The 15,000-nt window shown below is 33.6% G+C and overlaps 1 protein-coding gene across 1 annotated transcript in view; it reads right to left on the reverse strand.

The window, feature by feature from the left end:
• LOC137620612 (uncharacterized peptidase C1-like protein F26E4.3) overlaps positions 1-15,000 on the reverse strand; it is a 171,805-nt gene that overhangs the window by 151,337 nt on the left and 5,468 nt on the right. Inside the window, exon 3 of the mRNA XM_068350904.1 lies at positions 9,763-9,825. Within this exon, the coding sequence (XP_068207005.1) occupies positions 9,763-9,825 (63 nt within the window). The remainder of the gene's footprint in view (positions 1-9,762; positions 9,826-15,000) is intronic.

Consider the following 15,000-nt stretch of genomic DNA (forward strand, 5'->3'; position numbering starts at 1 on the left):
TGAACTGTTTTGAATTTAAATAGAATATAAAAATGAACTGTTTGGATTTTAAATAGAATATAAAAATGAACTGTTTGGATTTTAAATAGAATATAAAAATGAACTGTTTGGATTTTAAATAGAATATAAAAATGTACTGTTTGGATTTTAAATAGAATATAAAAATGAACTGTTTGGATTTTAAATAGAATATAAAAATGAACTGTTTGGATTTTAAATAGAATATAAAAACAGGGACGCGATGATTAGTAGTACTTTAAAGTTAAGAAAAATTATGAATTACTATTTTGACTTACTACAATCAACTTGAAGGTCTGGGACGTTGGGATTGGTAACGAAGTTCTTAATAATGATTATGAGAAAATGAAAAGGTGAACTATGAAAAGAACTTGAGCGTCATTCGTAAAAAAAAAGAAAAAAACCTTAAGTTCAAGTTATTTTAACTTCATATGAGTTAGGAAACTTGAAAGAGGGAATAATGATTTCAGAAAGTGGTAGTTCAGAAGAATCAGGATGAAAATATATTTTAGGTATTACGGGAATTTGAAGATCAAATAATATGTCTGATACTAAGGGTGTTTGTTGGCATAAGTTGGAATAATAATAATAATAATAATAATAATAATAATAATAATAATAATAATGATGATGATGATAATAATAATAAAAACAATAATAATAATCATAATAATAATTATAACAATGATAATAATAATAATAATTTTAATAATAATAAAAATATTGAAGTCCCAAGAAATTCATTTGTGAAAACTATTAAGTATAACTTGTTTTGCGGCGAAAGAGTTTTATTTTCTTTAAATAATTATATTCTTTAATTGGTGTACAATACTTCTAATGAAAAAAATAAACGCGAAAATCTATGAATGATCTGATTCTTAATCACCCAAGTCCATGAAAAATCAATATTTATAATAACTCTTCTTAAATATCCAAATCTATGAAAAAGAAATGAATCATTTCAAGCCCAAAATTCAGTTTAAATGAAGATGTTTATACTCCATATAATGAAATATACTGAAGGAGAGATTTCATTCTATGAATTATCCGCTTGGTATCTGATTCATATGTCACAAATACAAGAAATGAGGAGTGCAAAGGGTAGACAGGTTGACAGGGACACAGAGTTGGCACTGAGAGAGAGAGAGAGAGAGAGAGAGAGAGAGAGAGAGAGAGAGAGAGAGAGAGAGAGAGAGAGAGAGAGAGAGAGAGATTGTAGTGTATATGTATGTGTATATATATATATATATATATATTATATATATATATATATATTATATATATTATATATATATATATATATATATATATACAGTATATTGTTGTATATTGTTGTATATTTTTTTTCATCATGGACGTGGTTCTGTGACTATATTTGAATTCATGTTAATTTTAAATTATTATTATTATTATTATTTTTATTATTATTATTAGGTAAGCTACAGCACTAATTGGAAAAGCAGTATTCTATAAGCCTAAGGGTTCCAACAAGGAAAAGTAGTCCAGAGAGGAAAGGAAATACGGAAAAATATAGATAAATTCATTTATGTGTAGAAAAAAACTGAAATCGATAACCCTCATTCACCTCCCTACTGCTTTCGAGCTAAATTAAGGTATTTTAAGGCATTACAATGTATGCCAACCCGGTCTATACTTTGAAAGAGGAAGGAGATTATCTCAACCCGGTCTATACTTTGAAAGAGGAAGGAGATTATCTCAACCCGGTCTATACTTTGAAAGAGGAAGGAGATTATCTCAACCCGGTCTATACTTTGAAAGAGGAAGGAGATTATCTCAACCCGGTCTATACTTTGAAAGAGGAAGGAGATTATCTCGCGGTTCAAATTTGACAGCCTCGCCTAAGCATGTGATTTTGATAAACAATTTTGTTTATTAAGAGGAATCTGTAAAAATTTACTGGTATGGCCAAAGGAAGACACGTCTCAACAGACTATGAAAAGAGTGACGTTGGGATTCTCTCCATCAAAACATTCTTTAATGTTCTACTATTGACTTTGCTATTGTAAACTGCGGCCGCCTGTAACAACACCTGTCATCATAAAGGTGCGAATTGCGTCATCAGTATGAATAAACTATTTGCAGTTTAATGCTAATATGACAGTTTCCTCTATTTGAAATATCCAAAAGGGGGAAAATTTGCAACACCAATTCCAGAATTCGGTAGAAACTAGCTTCTGTAGGTGAAAATAACTCTTCAATTTGTTTCACTTATGAGCAGCGAAAGTATGGTGGTTGCAAATCAGTTAGAGAAAGAAGGATCCTGTCAGAAAAAAGGCAGTAAATAGATCAATTCATTTGAGATTTTGAAGGGGAATACATTTGTAAACTGAAGGATGGTTAAAATCCATAACAAAAAGAGGAAAATTATTATTTCGAAACATATGTTCACATATATAGGTATATAAAAGTGCTTTAGATATGTTTTAACCGAAGGCCCATTGGGTGCCCAAGACCTTCATTATGAAAAATAAAAATAAACATGAGATACTCCTAAAACGCTACAGTTCATTCTACGTAAGGAAAAAATATCTTAAAAATTAACATGAAGTTCAATGTGCTAAAATAACTCATTACAGGTGAAAAATACCACTAAATACGTTAATCTAAGTCAGTTAAATATATTGTAAATAAAGTTTAATGTTCAGAGACACTTATGCGACAAGAAATAATGGAACTAAATAAATGGACTTTGGAAAGAGACAAGAGTTTGTTTTGTTTGTTCCTAGCAGAGACAAACGAAGATTTTAAGGGATTTACTTCAGCAAGTTGCCCATGTTTAAAGGATGTACCTCAGTGAATTATTCTGATGTAAGAGATGCATTTTGATAAAATGCCCGTATTTATGTGAGTCACTGTTTTGTGAGTGATGTACATTTCGTTGATTTGTTCTTAAAGTTAATTTTATACAATAATTGCTTATTTTTCTTTGTCTCTTATTGAATTTATTTAATAAATTCTTTGTTAGAGAGAGAGAGAGAGAGAGAGAGAGAGAGAGAGAGAGAGAGAGAGAGAGAGAGAGAGAGAGAGAGAGAGAGAAAAAAAAACTTTTCAGTAAACCACTTATGTGCATAACCAAATTACTACTGTAAAGCAATGCAATAAAGATATATTTATGTACAGTTGGTCACAGGAATCCCTGGCACATCTCGCTCCAAAGAATTGCACACTGTAACACTATTACTTCGCGGCGAGTAACCAAACATATAGTGTAGGGAGAGATGTAAGAAGAGAGGTACTCGCTGCACAGTAAGGGTGTGGCTGGGTGCACTTATTCAGAGCTAGATGTACCAGGAATTTATGTGTCCAACTGTACGTGATCTACTGAACTGAATAGCCCTTCTGTAAGCGAAATGAAGTTGTTCAATTAAGCTACCAGATTAAAATCTGAATTCTCAGAAGAAATTTCACAAGATGTTACATGTGGGGAAAACATGCCACGAGACATTCTCACATTTGCAATAATGAATCTACTTCCGACGCGTCAGCGCAGGGCCACCAACCTTTCCAAAGTGTATGACTGGCAAAATTGCCGACGAGCTGAATGTACGGGATTTATGACCTTTTCAAAGTTAAAGTCATAACAAGAATTCAAGTCTTTCTTGAGCACATGAATGCCATTTCCTAAGCACATAAAGTATGCGCAATTTTTATCTAGGCACATGAATGTGAAACTTTCCCCAAGAAGGGCAGTCCTTCTCTAGGGACAGGACTATTTTCCTTTCGAAAACACAGGAGTGCAAATCTTTCATTACTACGAAAAATGTAAACTTCCTAAGCTATAGATAAAAACCTTTCCTGACCACAGAAATACAAATTTATTCGAAGCTCAGGAATGCTAACTTTTCTTGAGCACTGCACAGGAAACCTTTTCTAAGCAAAATAATACAAAACTGTTCTAAATACAAGAATGCAAACATTCAATAAGAATATAAACATTTCCTTTCTTAAGCACGAGAATACAAAACTTTCATCATCACAAGAATTCAAACCTTCCCAAAGTAAATTAATACAAAATTTCACCAAGAATAAGAAGGCAACTTCTAAGTATATGAATACAAACATTTTCCATAATATTAATTTTCCAAGAATATGAATGTAAGCATTTCTCAAGAAAACGTTTCTTTTATACAGCAATTCAAACATTTCCAAAGCACACGAAGTTAAACCTTTCCTCTACACAGGAATGAAACCCCTTTTCGAGCATGAGAAGGCATATTTTTTTTGTAAATGCATTGATATTCAAACATAGAAATGCAAACATTTCCTAAGCATTGAAATTCAAACATTTCCTAAGCATTGAAATTCAAACATTTCCTAAGCATTGAAATTCAAACATTGCCTAAGCATTGAAATGCAAACATTTCCTAAAGCATTGAAATTCAAACATTTTCTACGCATAGAAATTCAAACATTTCCTAAGCAAAGAAATTCAAACATTTCCCTAGCATAGAAATTCAGACCTTTCCTAAGCATAGAAATTCAAACATTTCCTAAGCATGGAAATTCAAACATTTTCCTAGCATAGAAATTCAGACATTTCCATAGCATAGAAATGCAAACATTTCCCAGGCATAGAAATGCAAACAATTCCTAAGCATGGAAATTCAAACATTTCCTAAGCATAGAAATTCAAACATTTTCTAAGCATAGAAAATTCAAACATTTCCTAAGCATGGACATTCAAACATTTCCCCAGCATAGAAATTCAAACATTTCCTAAGCATTGGGATTCAAACATTTCCTAAGCATGGGGATTCAAACATTTCCTAAGCATGGGAATTCAAACATTTCTCTAGCATAGAAGTTCGAACATTTCCCAAGCTAAAAAAATTCAAACATTTTCTTAGCATTGAAATTCAAACATTTCCCAAGCATAGAAATGCAACCATTTTCTAAGCATTGAAATTCAAACATTTCCTAAGCATATAAATGCAAACATTTCCCTAGCATAGAAATTCAAACATTTCCCAAGCTTAAAAATTCAAACATTTCCAAGCTTTAAAAATTCAAACATTTCCTAAGCATTGAAATGCAAACATTTCCAAGCATATAAATGCAAACATTTCCTAAGCATGGAAATGCAAACATTTCCTAAGCATAGAAATTCAAACATTTCCTAAGCATTGAAAATCAAACATTTCCTAAGCATTGAAATTAAAAAAAATTTTCCTATGCATAGAAATTCAAACATTTCCCTAGCATGGAAATTCAAACATTTCCTAAGCATGGAAAATTCAAACATTTCCTAAGCATATAAATTTAAACATTTCCTAAGCATGGAAATTCAAACATTTCTTAAGCATAGAAATGCACACATTTCCTAAGTATAGAAATTCAAACATTTCCTAAGCATTGAAAATCAAACATTTTCTAAGCATTGAAATTCAAACATTTCCTAAGCATAGAAATTCAAACATTTCCTACGCACATTAATGCAAACATTTCCTAAGCATAGAATTTCAAACATTTCCCGAGCATAGAAATTCAAACATTTCCTAAGCACATTAATGCAAACATTTCCTAAGCATAGGCATTCAAACATTTCCAAAGCAACAAAACACGATTCTCCCCCAAGTTCAAGACTACAAGCCTCTTCTTAGCACAGAAATGAAAATCTTTCTAAGTAAAAACTGCAAATCTTTCTTAACAAGTGACTGTAACCCTTCCCTAAGCAGAACAATAATGACCTTTGCTTAGCATGTAAAAATGTGACACTTTCCCAAGATCATAAATACAAATCTTTCTTTAGTACATTTATTAGAAAAAAAAAACGTTCTTACATTAAAAATGCAAAATCCTTCCTTAGCACAATGATGCATCTATTCATAAGCAAAAGAATAAAAACTATTCCTTAGCATAAAGATGAAAACACTAAGTCACAAAATTGTAAATCTCTATTATTATTATTATTATTATTATTATTATTATTATTATTATTATTATTATTATTATTATTATTATTATTATTATTATTATCATTATTATCATTACCAGCTAAGCTACAACCCTAGTTGGAAAAGCAGGACGCTACAAGCCCATGGGCTCCAACAGGGAAAAATAGCGCAGTGAAGAAAGGAAATAAAGAAATAAATAAACGATATAAGTAATGAAAAATTAGAATAAAATATTTTAAAAACATTAACAATATTAAAACAGATAATAGCTCAGGAATACAATTTCTTAGAACAAGAATGTAAAACTTTCTTAGAAATAGGAATACAAAATTTTCATTAAATACAGGAATGTAAATTTTTCCCACCACAATAATGCCCTTTCTTCAGGGACAGGGATTTAAACTTAACCTATGAATCAGAATGCAAATATTTACTAAGCAAATTAATAAACATTTTGGGAGAGATAGAGGAAAACCTTACTTGAGATTTGATGATAAGATTAACGAAAATGTGAAAACAATTAATAGCATAACCTCGATCAATATGATAATGAGTTTGATAATCTTTTAATAATTTTTATTGGTTACACACTAGAAAATCCTATTCTTAATTTTAAAGGTAAATTTACAAATAAAATCTTTTATTGTAATGGATGCCAGAGCAAAATCTAAACAAATAAAAAAAGAAAAAAATGTTGTGCACCCAAGCGCTAAAAATATAATTTAAAAGAAACATTAAGGCATTTTCAGAGTAAAGACGAAAATGAGCGGTAGATCACTGTCGGGTTTATTTTAGAAGATAATTGCCACAACGTTACACAGATTTTAGTCTTTGGGCCTTGAAAAGTGTAAGAGTTTATGGCTTAATAAATATACTTTGCTTTACTTTACATCTTCGAGGTGTATATTTGTCTTGTAATCCTATCTCAAGTAGGCTCCCTTTTTAAAAGTTAATTTGTGAAGCATTCGTTGCCTAAGAAAATTCATTCGTTATCTTTAAAAGATACCTAGAATCTTTAGGACTAATTTATACTTCAACTTAATACAGATAAACACTGAACCGTCAGAGAACTAAAAATCCCAAAGTACTAAAGTATTTTGATTACGAATGACTAGTTTATCCGAGCCATAAAAAGGACGTCTAAATATTTAGATAGATATGCACACACATATTCAACCCTTCCCAGCCCCTTCCCCAACTACACCCGGTTATTAGGCAATTTGTGGTGAGTGTGTGATTTCCGAAAGCACGAGTACCTCTTAGGGTACCCCTTCTCAACAGGGCATGACTACTCTCCCTCTCCCATGACCGTGACAGAAAGAAATGTTTATACTGTATATACTTAAAAACGTGTTTTTTTATTATATAGGGGAGAGACGCCAAGAAACTTTCAAGAACCAACCAATGTTCTGTTCTATTACACGCCACTTCAAAGCATGCTGAAGAGGTCTGGTAATTCCGCATTGAATGCTGACAGCAGAGGTACCCGACTATTCTCTTGCATATTTCCGTGCTGACGGAGACGTCAACAAGTGGCTCGACTTTTCAAAACAGTCAGTGATATTGAATCTGAATTGCAGAAACACCTAGGTGCCAACTAAGCTTTTTTTCTCCGCCCACTCTGGTGTATCCAAACAAACTGACTCGGTAGCTAAGCTAAGGTCACAGGGGTACTGCGTTTAAGGTTAAGACAGAACACGTCCCTTACGCGGCATTACGATCACCTTCTTAGGACGAATTATTATTATTATTATTATTATTATTATCAGCTAAGCTATACATCAGTTGGAAAAGCAGGATTCTATAAGCCCGAGGGCTCCAACGGGGGAAAATATCCTGGTGAGAAAAGGAAATAAGGGAAATAAATAAACTAAATGTAATACACATCAAAATAAAATAACTTAATAAGAGTAACATTAAAACACAGCTTTCATACATATACTATAAAAACTTCAAAAAGAAGGAATTTGGAAGTCTTTTGAAGGAGGAAAACTTACTCCAAAGACAATATGTTTGAAAGAGAAAATATTATGAGAGGAAAAGTATTCTAAAAGAAAAAAATAATTTTCAAAGGGGAACGAACTTTTATAATGGGAGAGTTTTTTAAATAGAAGAAGAATCTTACTTTACATTCCAAGTAGAATAAAAAAAAAACTAAAAAAAAAACTGCGTCTTCAAAAGTAAAAAAAAAAAAGGGAAAAAATCAGCAACTAGAAGAATTACCTCTAAAAGGAAAGAAACTCTTGAAATAAAGTCCTCTAAGGGAATTTGTTTTTTCAAAGAGATAAGTCTTTGAAAGAACGAACGAAAAAAAAAATTCGCTAAATAGGCTTACTAGCATTAGCATCTCATTCTTAATATTTCGATTATTAGCTAAACAGTCTAAAGAGAAAAGAAACTAAACAAAGAAAAGTTATGAGAACGAGGACTTAAGAATGTAGAGAACCTCCCCAAGAGGCTGGGTGGACCACGAGACTACAGATTTACTTTGCAGCCATGACAAAAATATGCGGTAAACGAATGAAAGACAGCTGAAAGAAAAAGTGGAGAGAGAGAGAGAGAGAGAGAGAGAGAGAGAGAGAGAGAGAGAGAGAGAGAGAGAGAGAGATTTTTAATTTTTCCTTTAAATCTCTGTACTTCTTTGGTATGTTTTTTTTTCGTTCCATGTGTTTACGTACTCCTACATTTGAGAGAGAGAGAGAGAGAGAGAGAGAGAGAGAGAGAGAGAGAGAGAGAGAGAGAGAGAGAGAGAGAGAGAGTGAAGATTTCAATTGTCCTTTCAATCTCTGTACTTCTTAGGATTCTTTTTTCGTTCTATGTGTTTACTTACACCTACATTTTTCCTCGACAGAGTTTTCAGAACCCTCTCTCTCTCTCTCTCTCTCTCTCTCTCTCTCTCTCTCTCTCTCTCTCTCTCTCTCTCTCTCTCTCTCTATAATCTTTGAACATTATGGACCTCTTTCTATACCTTATCATCAGTCTCACTGCGACCCATTTGCCTTCCCAAAGATCGGTACCAAGTTTGGAAGTGTTTATTATTACGTGGGGTGCCTCAACCACGTTCCCATGACTCCGAGAATTCTCGAAACTTGTAAGTTTTGGCTTGTGACGCAAGGGAAGTCTTTCCCAAACCCACAGGCACGAGAGCACAAGCAAAGTCACGTAATCCGGAGGACTGTGCTTGCCAGAATGCAACGCCAAAATGCACTTGCATAAACACTTAAGTTGGAAATTGTGAAGGTCTTTCTCAGAAGGGAGGGCCGCTTTTGGTACCACAATGACTGAGTGAGAACTATTTGTTTGCGCAACGCTTGCATGCACAGTTTGTATTTTTAGCCGGGGGTTGTTTGTATGTTTGATCATGCAAAGGATGGGGATCCCCCAGACGTTTGACCGAGCGCTGACCCTGCCTGTTCGTTTGGACAGAATGCAGATGGAAATCTAATATCGTAGAGCTTATCTGCGTGTAGTATCGGTGATATTCTCAAATGGATTCTAGCAAATGTAGTAGTTGCCGCAGAGAGAGAGAGAGAGAGAGAGAGGAGAGAGGAGAGAGAGAGAGAGAGAGAGAGAGAGAGAGAGAGATAGAGAGAGAGTATTGTGTCCTGATTTGAACGGCTAATATGTGTCATTTCAATTATGTAATTTCGTAACTAAAATCAGTTTTTTATTCAGAAACAGGAAAAATAAATATTTTCCAGCGAACAAATATGTAAATGAATGAAACAATTGAATAAATGAAAACGTGAGCAGACAAACAAGCGAATAAGTAATCTTTGTTAATGAAAAGAAAAAAAAATAATATGATAAAATATATTAAAAGACTTACCATTCATTGCAATTGAACTTGTAGCTTTTACCGTGGGGGATATAAAAGGCCATCCTTGTAGCAAACCTAAAGAGAGGAAAATATAATTGATAAATATATTTTGTATAGATGAAAACCCTATCTAAAAGTCCTCTCTCTCTCTCTCTCTCTCTCTCTTCCTCTCTCTCTCTCTCTCTCTCTCTCTCTCTCTCTCTCTCTCAACGAAGTTATTAAACCATTTGATGAGGAAACAAATAAAAATAAGCAATTATTGTATTAAAATTTTCTTTAAGAACAAAACAAAAATGTACCTTTATATAAATAAAATTGTGGCTAAACCACACTTTACATTAAGCATACCAATACTGAAATATTCCCTACCACGGTTACTCAGCTAAATGTCCGTCACTCTTCTTCCACCAACTTTTCCTATCAGCTAAAAAAAAAAAAAAAAAAAAAAAAAAAAAAAAAAAAAAAAAAAATTATCACATCCATTTTTAGGTAGTAGGTTGGCCAAGGCACCATCCACCCGTTGAGATACTACTGCTTAGAGAGTTATGGGGTCTTTTGACAGGCCAGATAGTGCTATATTGTATCCTTCTCTCTGGTAACGGTTTCAGTTTCCCCTTGCCTACACACACACACACTGAATAGTCTGGCCTATTCTTTCCATATTCTCCTCTGTCCTCATACATCGGACAACACAGACTACCAAACAATTTTTCTTCACTCAAGGGGTTACTGCACTTTAATTGTTCAGTGGCCACTTTTCTTTTGGTAAGGGTAGAAGAGACTCTTTAGCTAATGGTAAGCAGCTCTTCTGGGAGAAAGACACTCCAAAATCAAACCATTGTTCTCTAGTCTTGGATAGTGCCATAGCCTCTAAACCATGGTCTTCCACTGCATTAGGTTAGAGTTCTCTAGCCTGAAGGTACACTCGAGCACACTATTCTATCTTGTTTCTCTTCCTCTTATTTTGTTAAAGTTTTTATTGTTTATATAAGAATTATCCTATTTTTAATGTTGTTACTCTTCTTAGAATATTATATTTTCCTTTTTTCCATTCCTCACTGGGCTATTTTCCTTGTTGGAGCCCCTAGGCTTATAGCATCTGGCTTTTGCAACTTGGGTTATAGCTTAGCAAGTAATAATAATGATAATAATAATAATAATAATAATAATAATAATAATAATAATAATAATAATAATACTAATAACAATATAAGATAAATCCCTTGATAAGTTTACATGATCAATAAACCTGACAGGAAGTATATTCTTTTATGAAATAATCTGTACCCAATTATTATGCTAATTCACGTCATTCTATTAATATTTGACACTCATTAGGTGCGGAAAAGTAAAACAGGAGAGAGACGAACTCGGTAGCTAAAATTATGGGAAGCGGTAATGCTGGGGAGGCCGGGGGGGGGGGGGGGGGAGGGGATTCCAACTTGTCTCTCAATAAGCTGGAGATGCTGCTTTGTCCTCATTATCAATAATCGGATCTGCTGACAAATACAGCGGTGGACAGATGTTTCATAATGAGATGTTGAAACATGAAGCGCATTTCTCGTGCATGTGTCTTCTCAGAGAGAGAGAGAGAGAGAGGAGAGGAGAGAAGAGAGAGAAGAGAGAGAGAGAGAGAGAGAGAGAGACTATGGGACCTAATTTGTATTATTTGGTAATCATATTGGCTATAACAATTAGTTGACAACAACAACAACAACAACAACAACAATAATAATAATAATCATAAATAATAATAATCATAATACTGGTTACTTTTATTGATAGTAAAAGAGTTCGTACGTAAAAAATAAAAATAAAGAAATTAAAAAAACGGAGTAAGAAAATTAAAGGGGTAAAAATGCATATAATACCCAACACCATTTCATGCTCTGTAACCTAATAGTAATGTCTGCATTATAACTATAAAATTGCATATGCATATTTTAGTGTTGTCCCAATTCAATATACAAAATTAATCATTTTCACATGCACTCAGGACATGTTTACAAAAATCGCTAGTACACCAACTTTCTGATATATTTCTTTCAGTCCAGGAATTACAGTTTACAGGGCATAATTTCCCATCTTTCAGTTACTCCCAAAGATCCTTTTCAAAAAGACTTCAAAGGACTAGGTCCCAAGATCTCATAGCCTTCAGCCTTTGATAGATACAAAGGGACAACGAGACCCTTCTTGAATGGCCATGGTCACAATGATGACAATGGACAAGATTGATTGTATCTCTTTCCTACCACAAGTTGCAAAGGAAATATTTCAAGTTGGAATGACCTGAGTGGGTCAATCTAAAAATGACAGCTATTACAATTTTCTTGCAAGGAAATGTAACATCCGAATGTCCTATCTGGTGAATAAATCTTGGAATGGCTGCCAGTACACTAATGTCCAGAGCTACCTCCTCAGTCTTTTGAGTTGTGACAGAGGAACACGGATGAAAGATGTTGAAAAGTTTCCAGTATCCTTTTAGGAGCCACTAATGACCCCTCTGGAGTTTAAGAAATAGACGAATAGTTTTTAGAGGGTTCAAAGAGGGACTGAGGTTGCTGCTCAAGGGTTTATGCCAGACCCTTGGACTTCTCCACATTCAAACCTCCCCACCCAGAACGGGAAGCATAATTGCAAGAACCCGTGTCTGGTAGTGAGTGCCAGATAATCTGCAACAACGACAACATCCAGTGTGTGTGTATTGCACAGCTTTGCTTCCCAGAAAGATGCTGCATCTACGTGCAGTAATTTGCACATTTACTTGTACACCATTTAGTTCTTGAAGATTTACCTAGGCCAGAGTTCACCACGACAGAAACTTTCGTTTTTAGATGCTCCTCATTTTCGAAAGGAATAACACACAGGGGGCTTAATATCTTACAGGAAATCTTAACACATTTTAATTTGAAATATTCTGAACGAATTTAAAAATATGATGCTATATAAAGACTAAGGACACCTAACAATCAAATAAACAATAACATTACGGATGTTGTCACCTCCAATTCAAAGGCAAAAGCGACACAATGAGTCTCCGATTCATGGGACAATATGCAAGAAGAGGAGCTAATTCACAATACAATGGGAGCTCTGGCATTCTTGGTGTGGCTGTGAGATGCCGACTTTTTAAGAGTTCAGATAGATGTTCTCAGAGCATTTTTCTACTATTTGTACTTATTTGATTTTGGCTTCCTCTTGCTTGTTCACCCTTTCTTTTCGGTTTGATTTTAACTATTTGTTTTCTTTAAAAAAAAAATATAAATTTCTTCTTTCCTTTAACGGATAGGTGAGAGGATTTTACATTATTCATTAATGTTGCTTACCTTTTAGATATTATACATTTCTTTAAAAAATTTCAGTTTGTTTCTAATGAGGATCTTTAAAACATTTTGTGATATTTGTTAGCAAGACCAAGCTCTTCATACACCGCCAAATAATGCAAAGATATTGTTTTTTCTCTATTACCTTTTCATAATTTAAAACATTTCGCCACAGGGAAAAAAAGTTAAAATCACGAAAAGCTATAGAATTATATATATATACTGTATATATATATATATATATATATATATATATATATATATATATATATTATATATATATATATATATATATATATATACAAACATATATATATATATATATATATATATATATATATATATATTATATATATATATATATATATATATATATATATATATATAACTAGCCTGGTTTCCTAACTAAATGACCTGGAACTGGACATCGTTTAACATAGTCAACCAACAGAAGTTCGTGATGCCAGAGTACATTGATATATATCTAAAATATATACTAAATTAAAAATGGTTGGAATTACTCAAAAGGGTCCATAAAATATACAATTAACAAATAGTGACACTTTTGAGTAATTATAACATTCAAATGTGATTGAATATGTTCATATAATCAAATTAATGTACAATGATATAATCGAGAAAATAGGAAGGTTTGAAAGCCGAAAATCTTCGCCAGGGTTAGGCCTATTTAAACTTAAAACAGGTTCCTCTTTTCAAAGTCATATTTCTGCCATTTGTTGCTTAGGAAGAAGTCCAATTTCGGTAATGCTTACGTCAGAATTTACGAATAATTTATTTCTGCTATAAGGTAAAACTCACATACAAAGATACGTTTAAAACCGAATGAGAAATATAGCCTAGCCTCTTTGGTTTTGGTAAAAAAAAAAAAAAAAAACTGATCATTTAATTGTCCACTTCGACAATTGGCAAGTGGAGTTCCTGAAAGTGAAATAAAAGGATTTACGTATTCTAATCACAGTACGTAAAAGAAAAAGAAAAAGAAAAAAACATGTCGCAAGCCCTCGTACACAGAGAAATGCTTCGTTTAATCACTCACAACGATATAAAAATGCTTACATAAGCATGAGGAGCATTCCGCGATGCTTAACCGTACCTTGACGAGCATCTAGAAAAAGCTCTGAGCCCTAACAAAAAAAAAAAAAAAAAAAAAAAAAACACACACACACACACACCCACACCCACAACGCTAATCCATCTGGGTACGGATACGCTTTTCGATCTTCGTGTTTTCGAAGAGTATAGTGTCAGTCTGTTGTTGCAACTTGCGGCAAACACGTTTACGGGCTTTGCAGACGCTAATAGGCTACGATGAAAACTAGAGACTGACGAGCGATGTAGGCCTAGGACATGATTAAAATGAGCAGTGAGATTTCGGTAGACTGAAACTCCTTGAAAATTACCGTAAAATCACGAGCAATGGAAAAAAAACAATAATTTCAAAATGTGCACTCTGAGATCAGTACAATGAGAGAGAGAGAGAGAGAGAGAGAGGAGAGAGAGAGAGGAGAGGAGAGAGAGAGAGAAGGCTCATAGCACCTGTGCTGGCACAAGGCTAAGTTGACATAACAGCAACAGTGGCAACAACGTATATTATGAAATTATCCTGTTAAAAGACAAAAAAAAAAAAAAAAACATGAGAGTCTTGCATTGTATGCGCTTGAAAAACCAGCATTACGGCCAAACGAAAGAACTAAAGTGGAACGAATTCAGCAAATAAACAAACCAAATGACAATTTAAGACTAAAAATTCCCGCGAGGACGGTGCTCTGGGCTAGAGGCCTCCATCCCCCAACTCCTTTCATCCCCCTCCCCCCAAGTGTAAAAAAAGCAGAACCGTGAAGAAAAGCCCTGGGCGATTTGCGTCCGATTTACGACCGGAGACAACACGTAAATAATGTGTCCT

This window comes from Palaemon carinicauda, chromosome 27, assembly GCF_036898095.1.
Source record: "Palaemon carinicauda isolate YSFRI2023 chromosome 27, ASM3689809v2, whole genome shotgun sequence".
Taxonomy (NCBI): domain Eukaryota; kingdom Metazoa; phylum Arthropoda; class Malacostraca; order Decapoda; family Palaemonidae; genus Palaemon; species Palaemon carinicauda.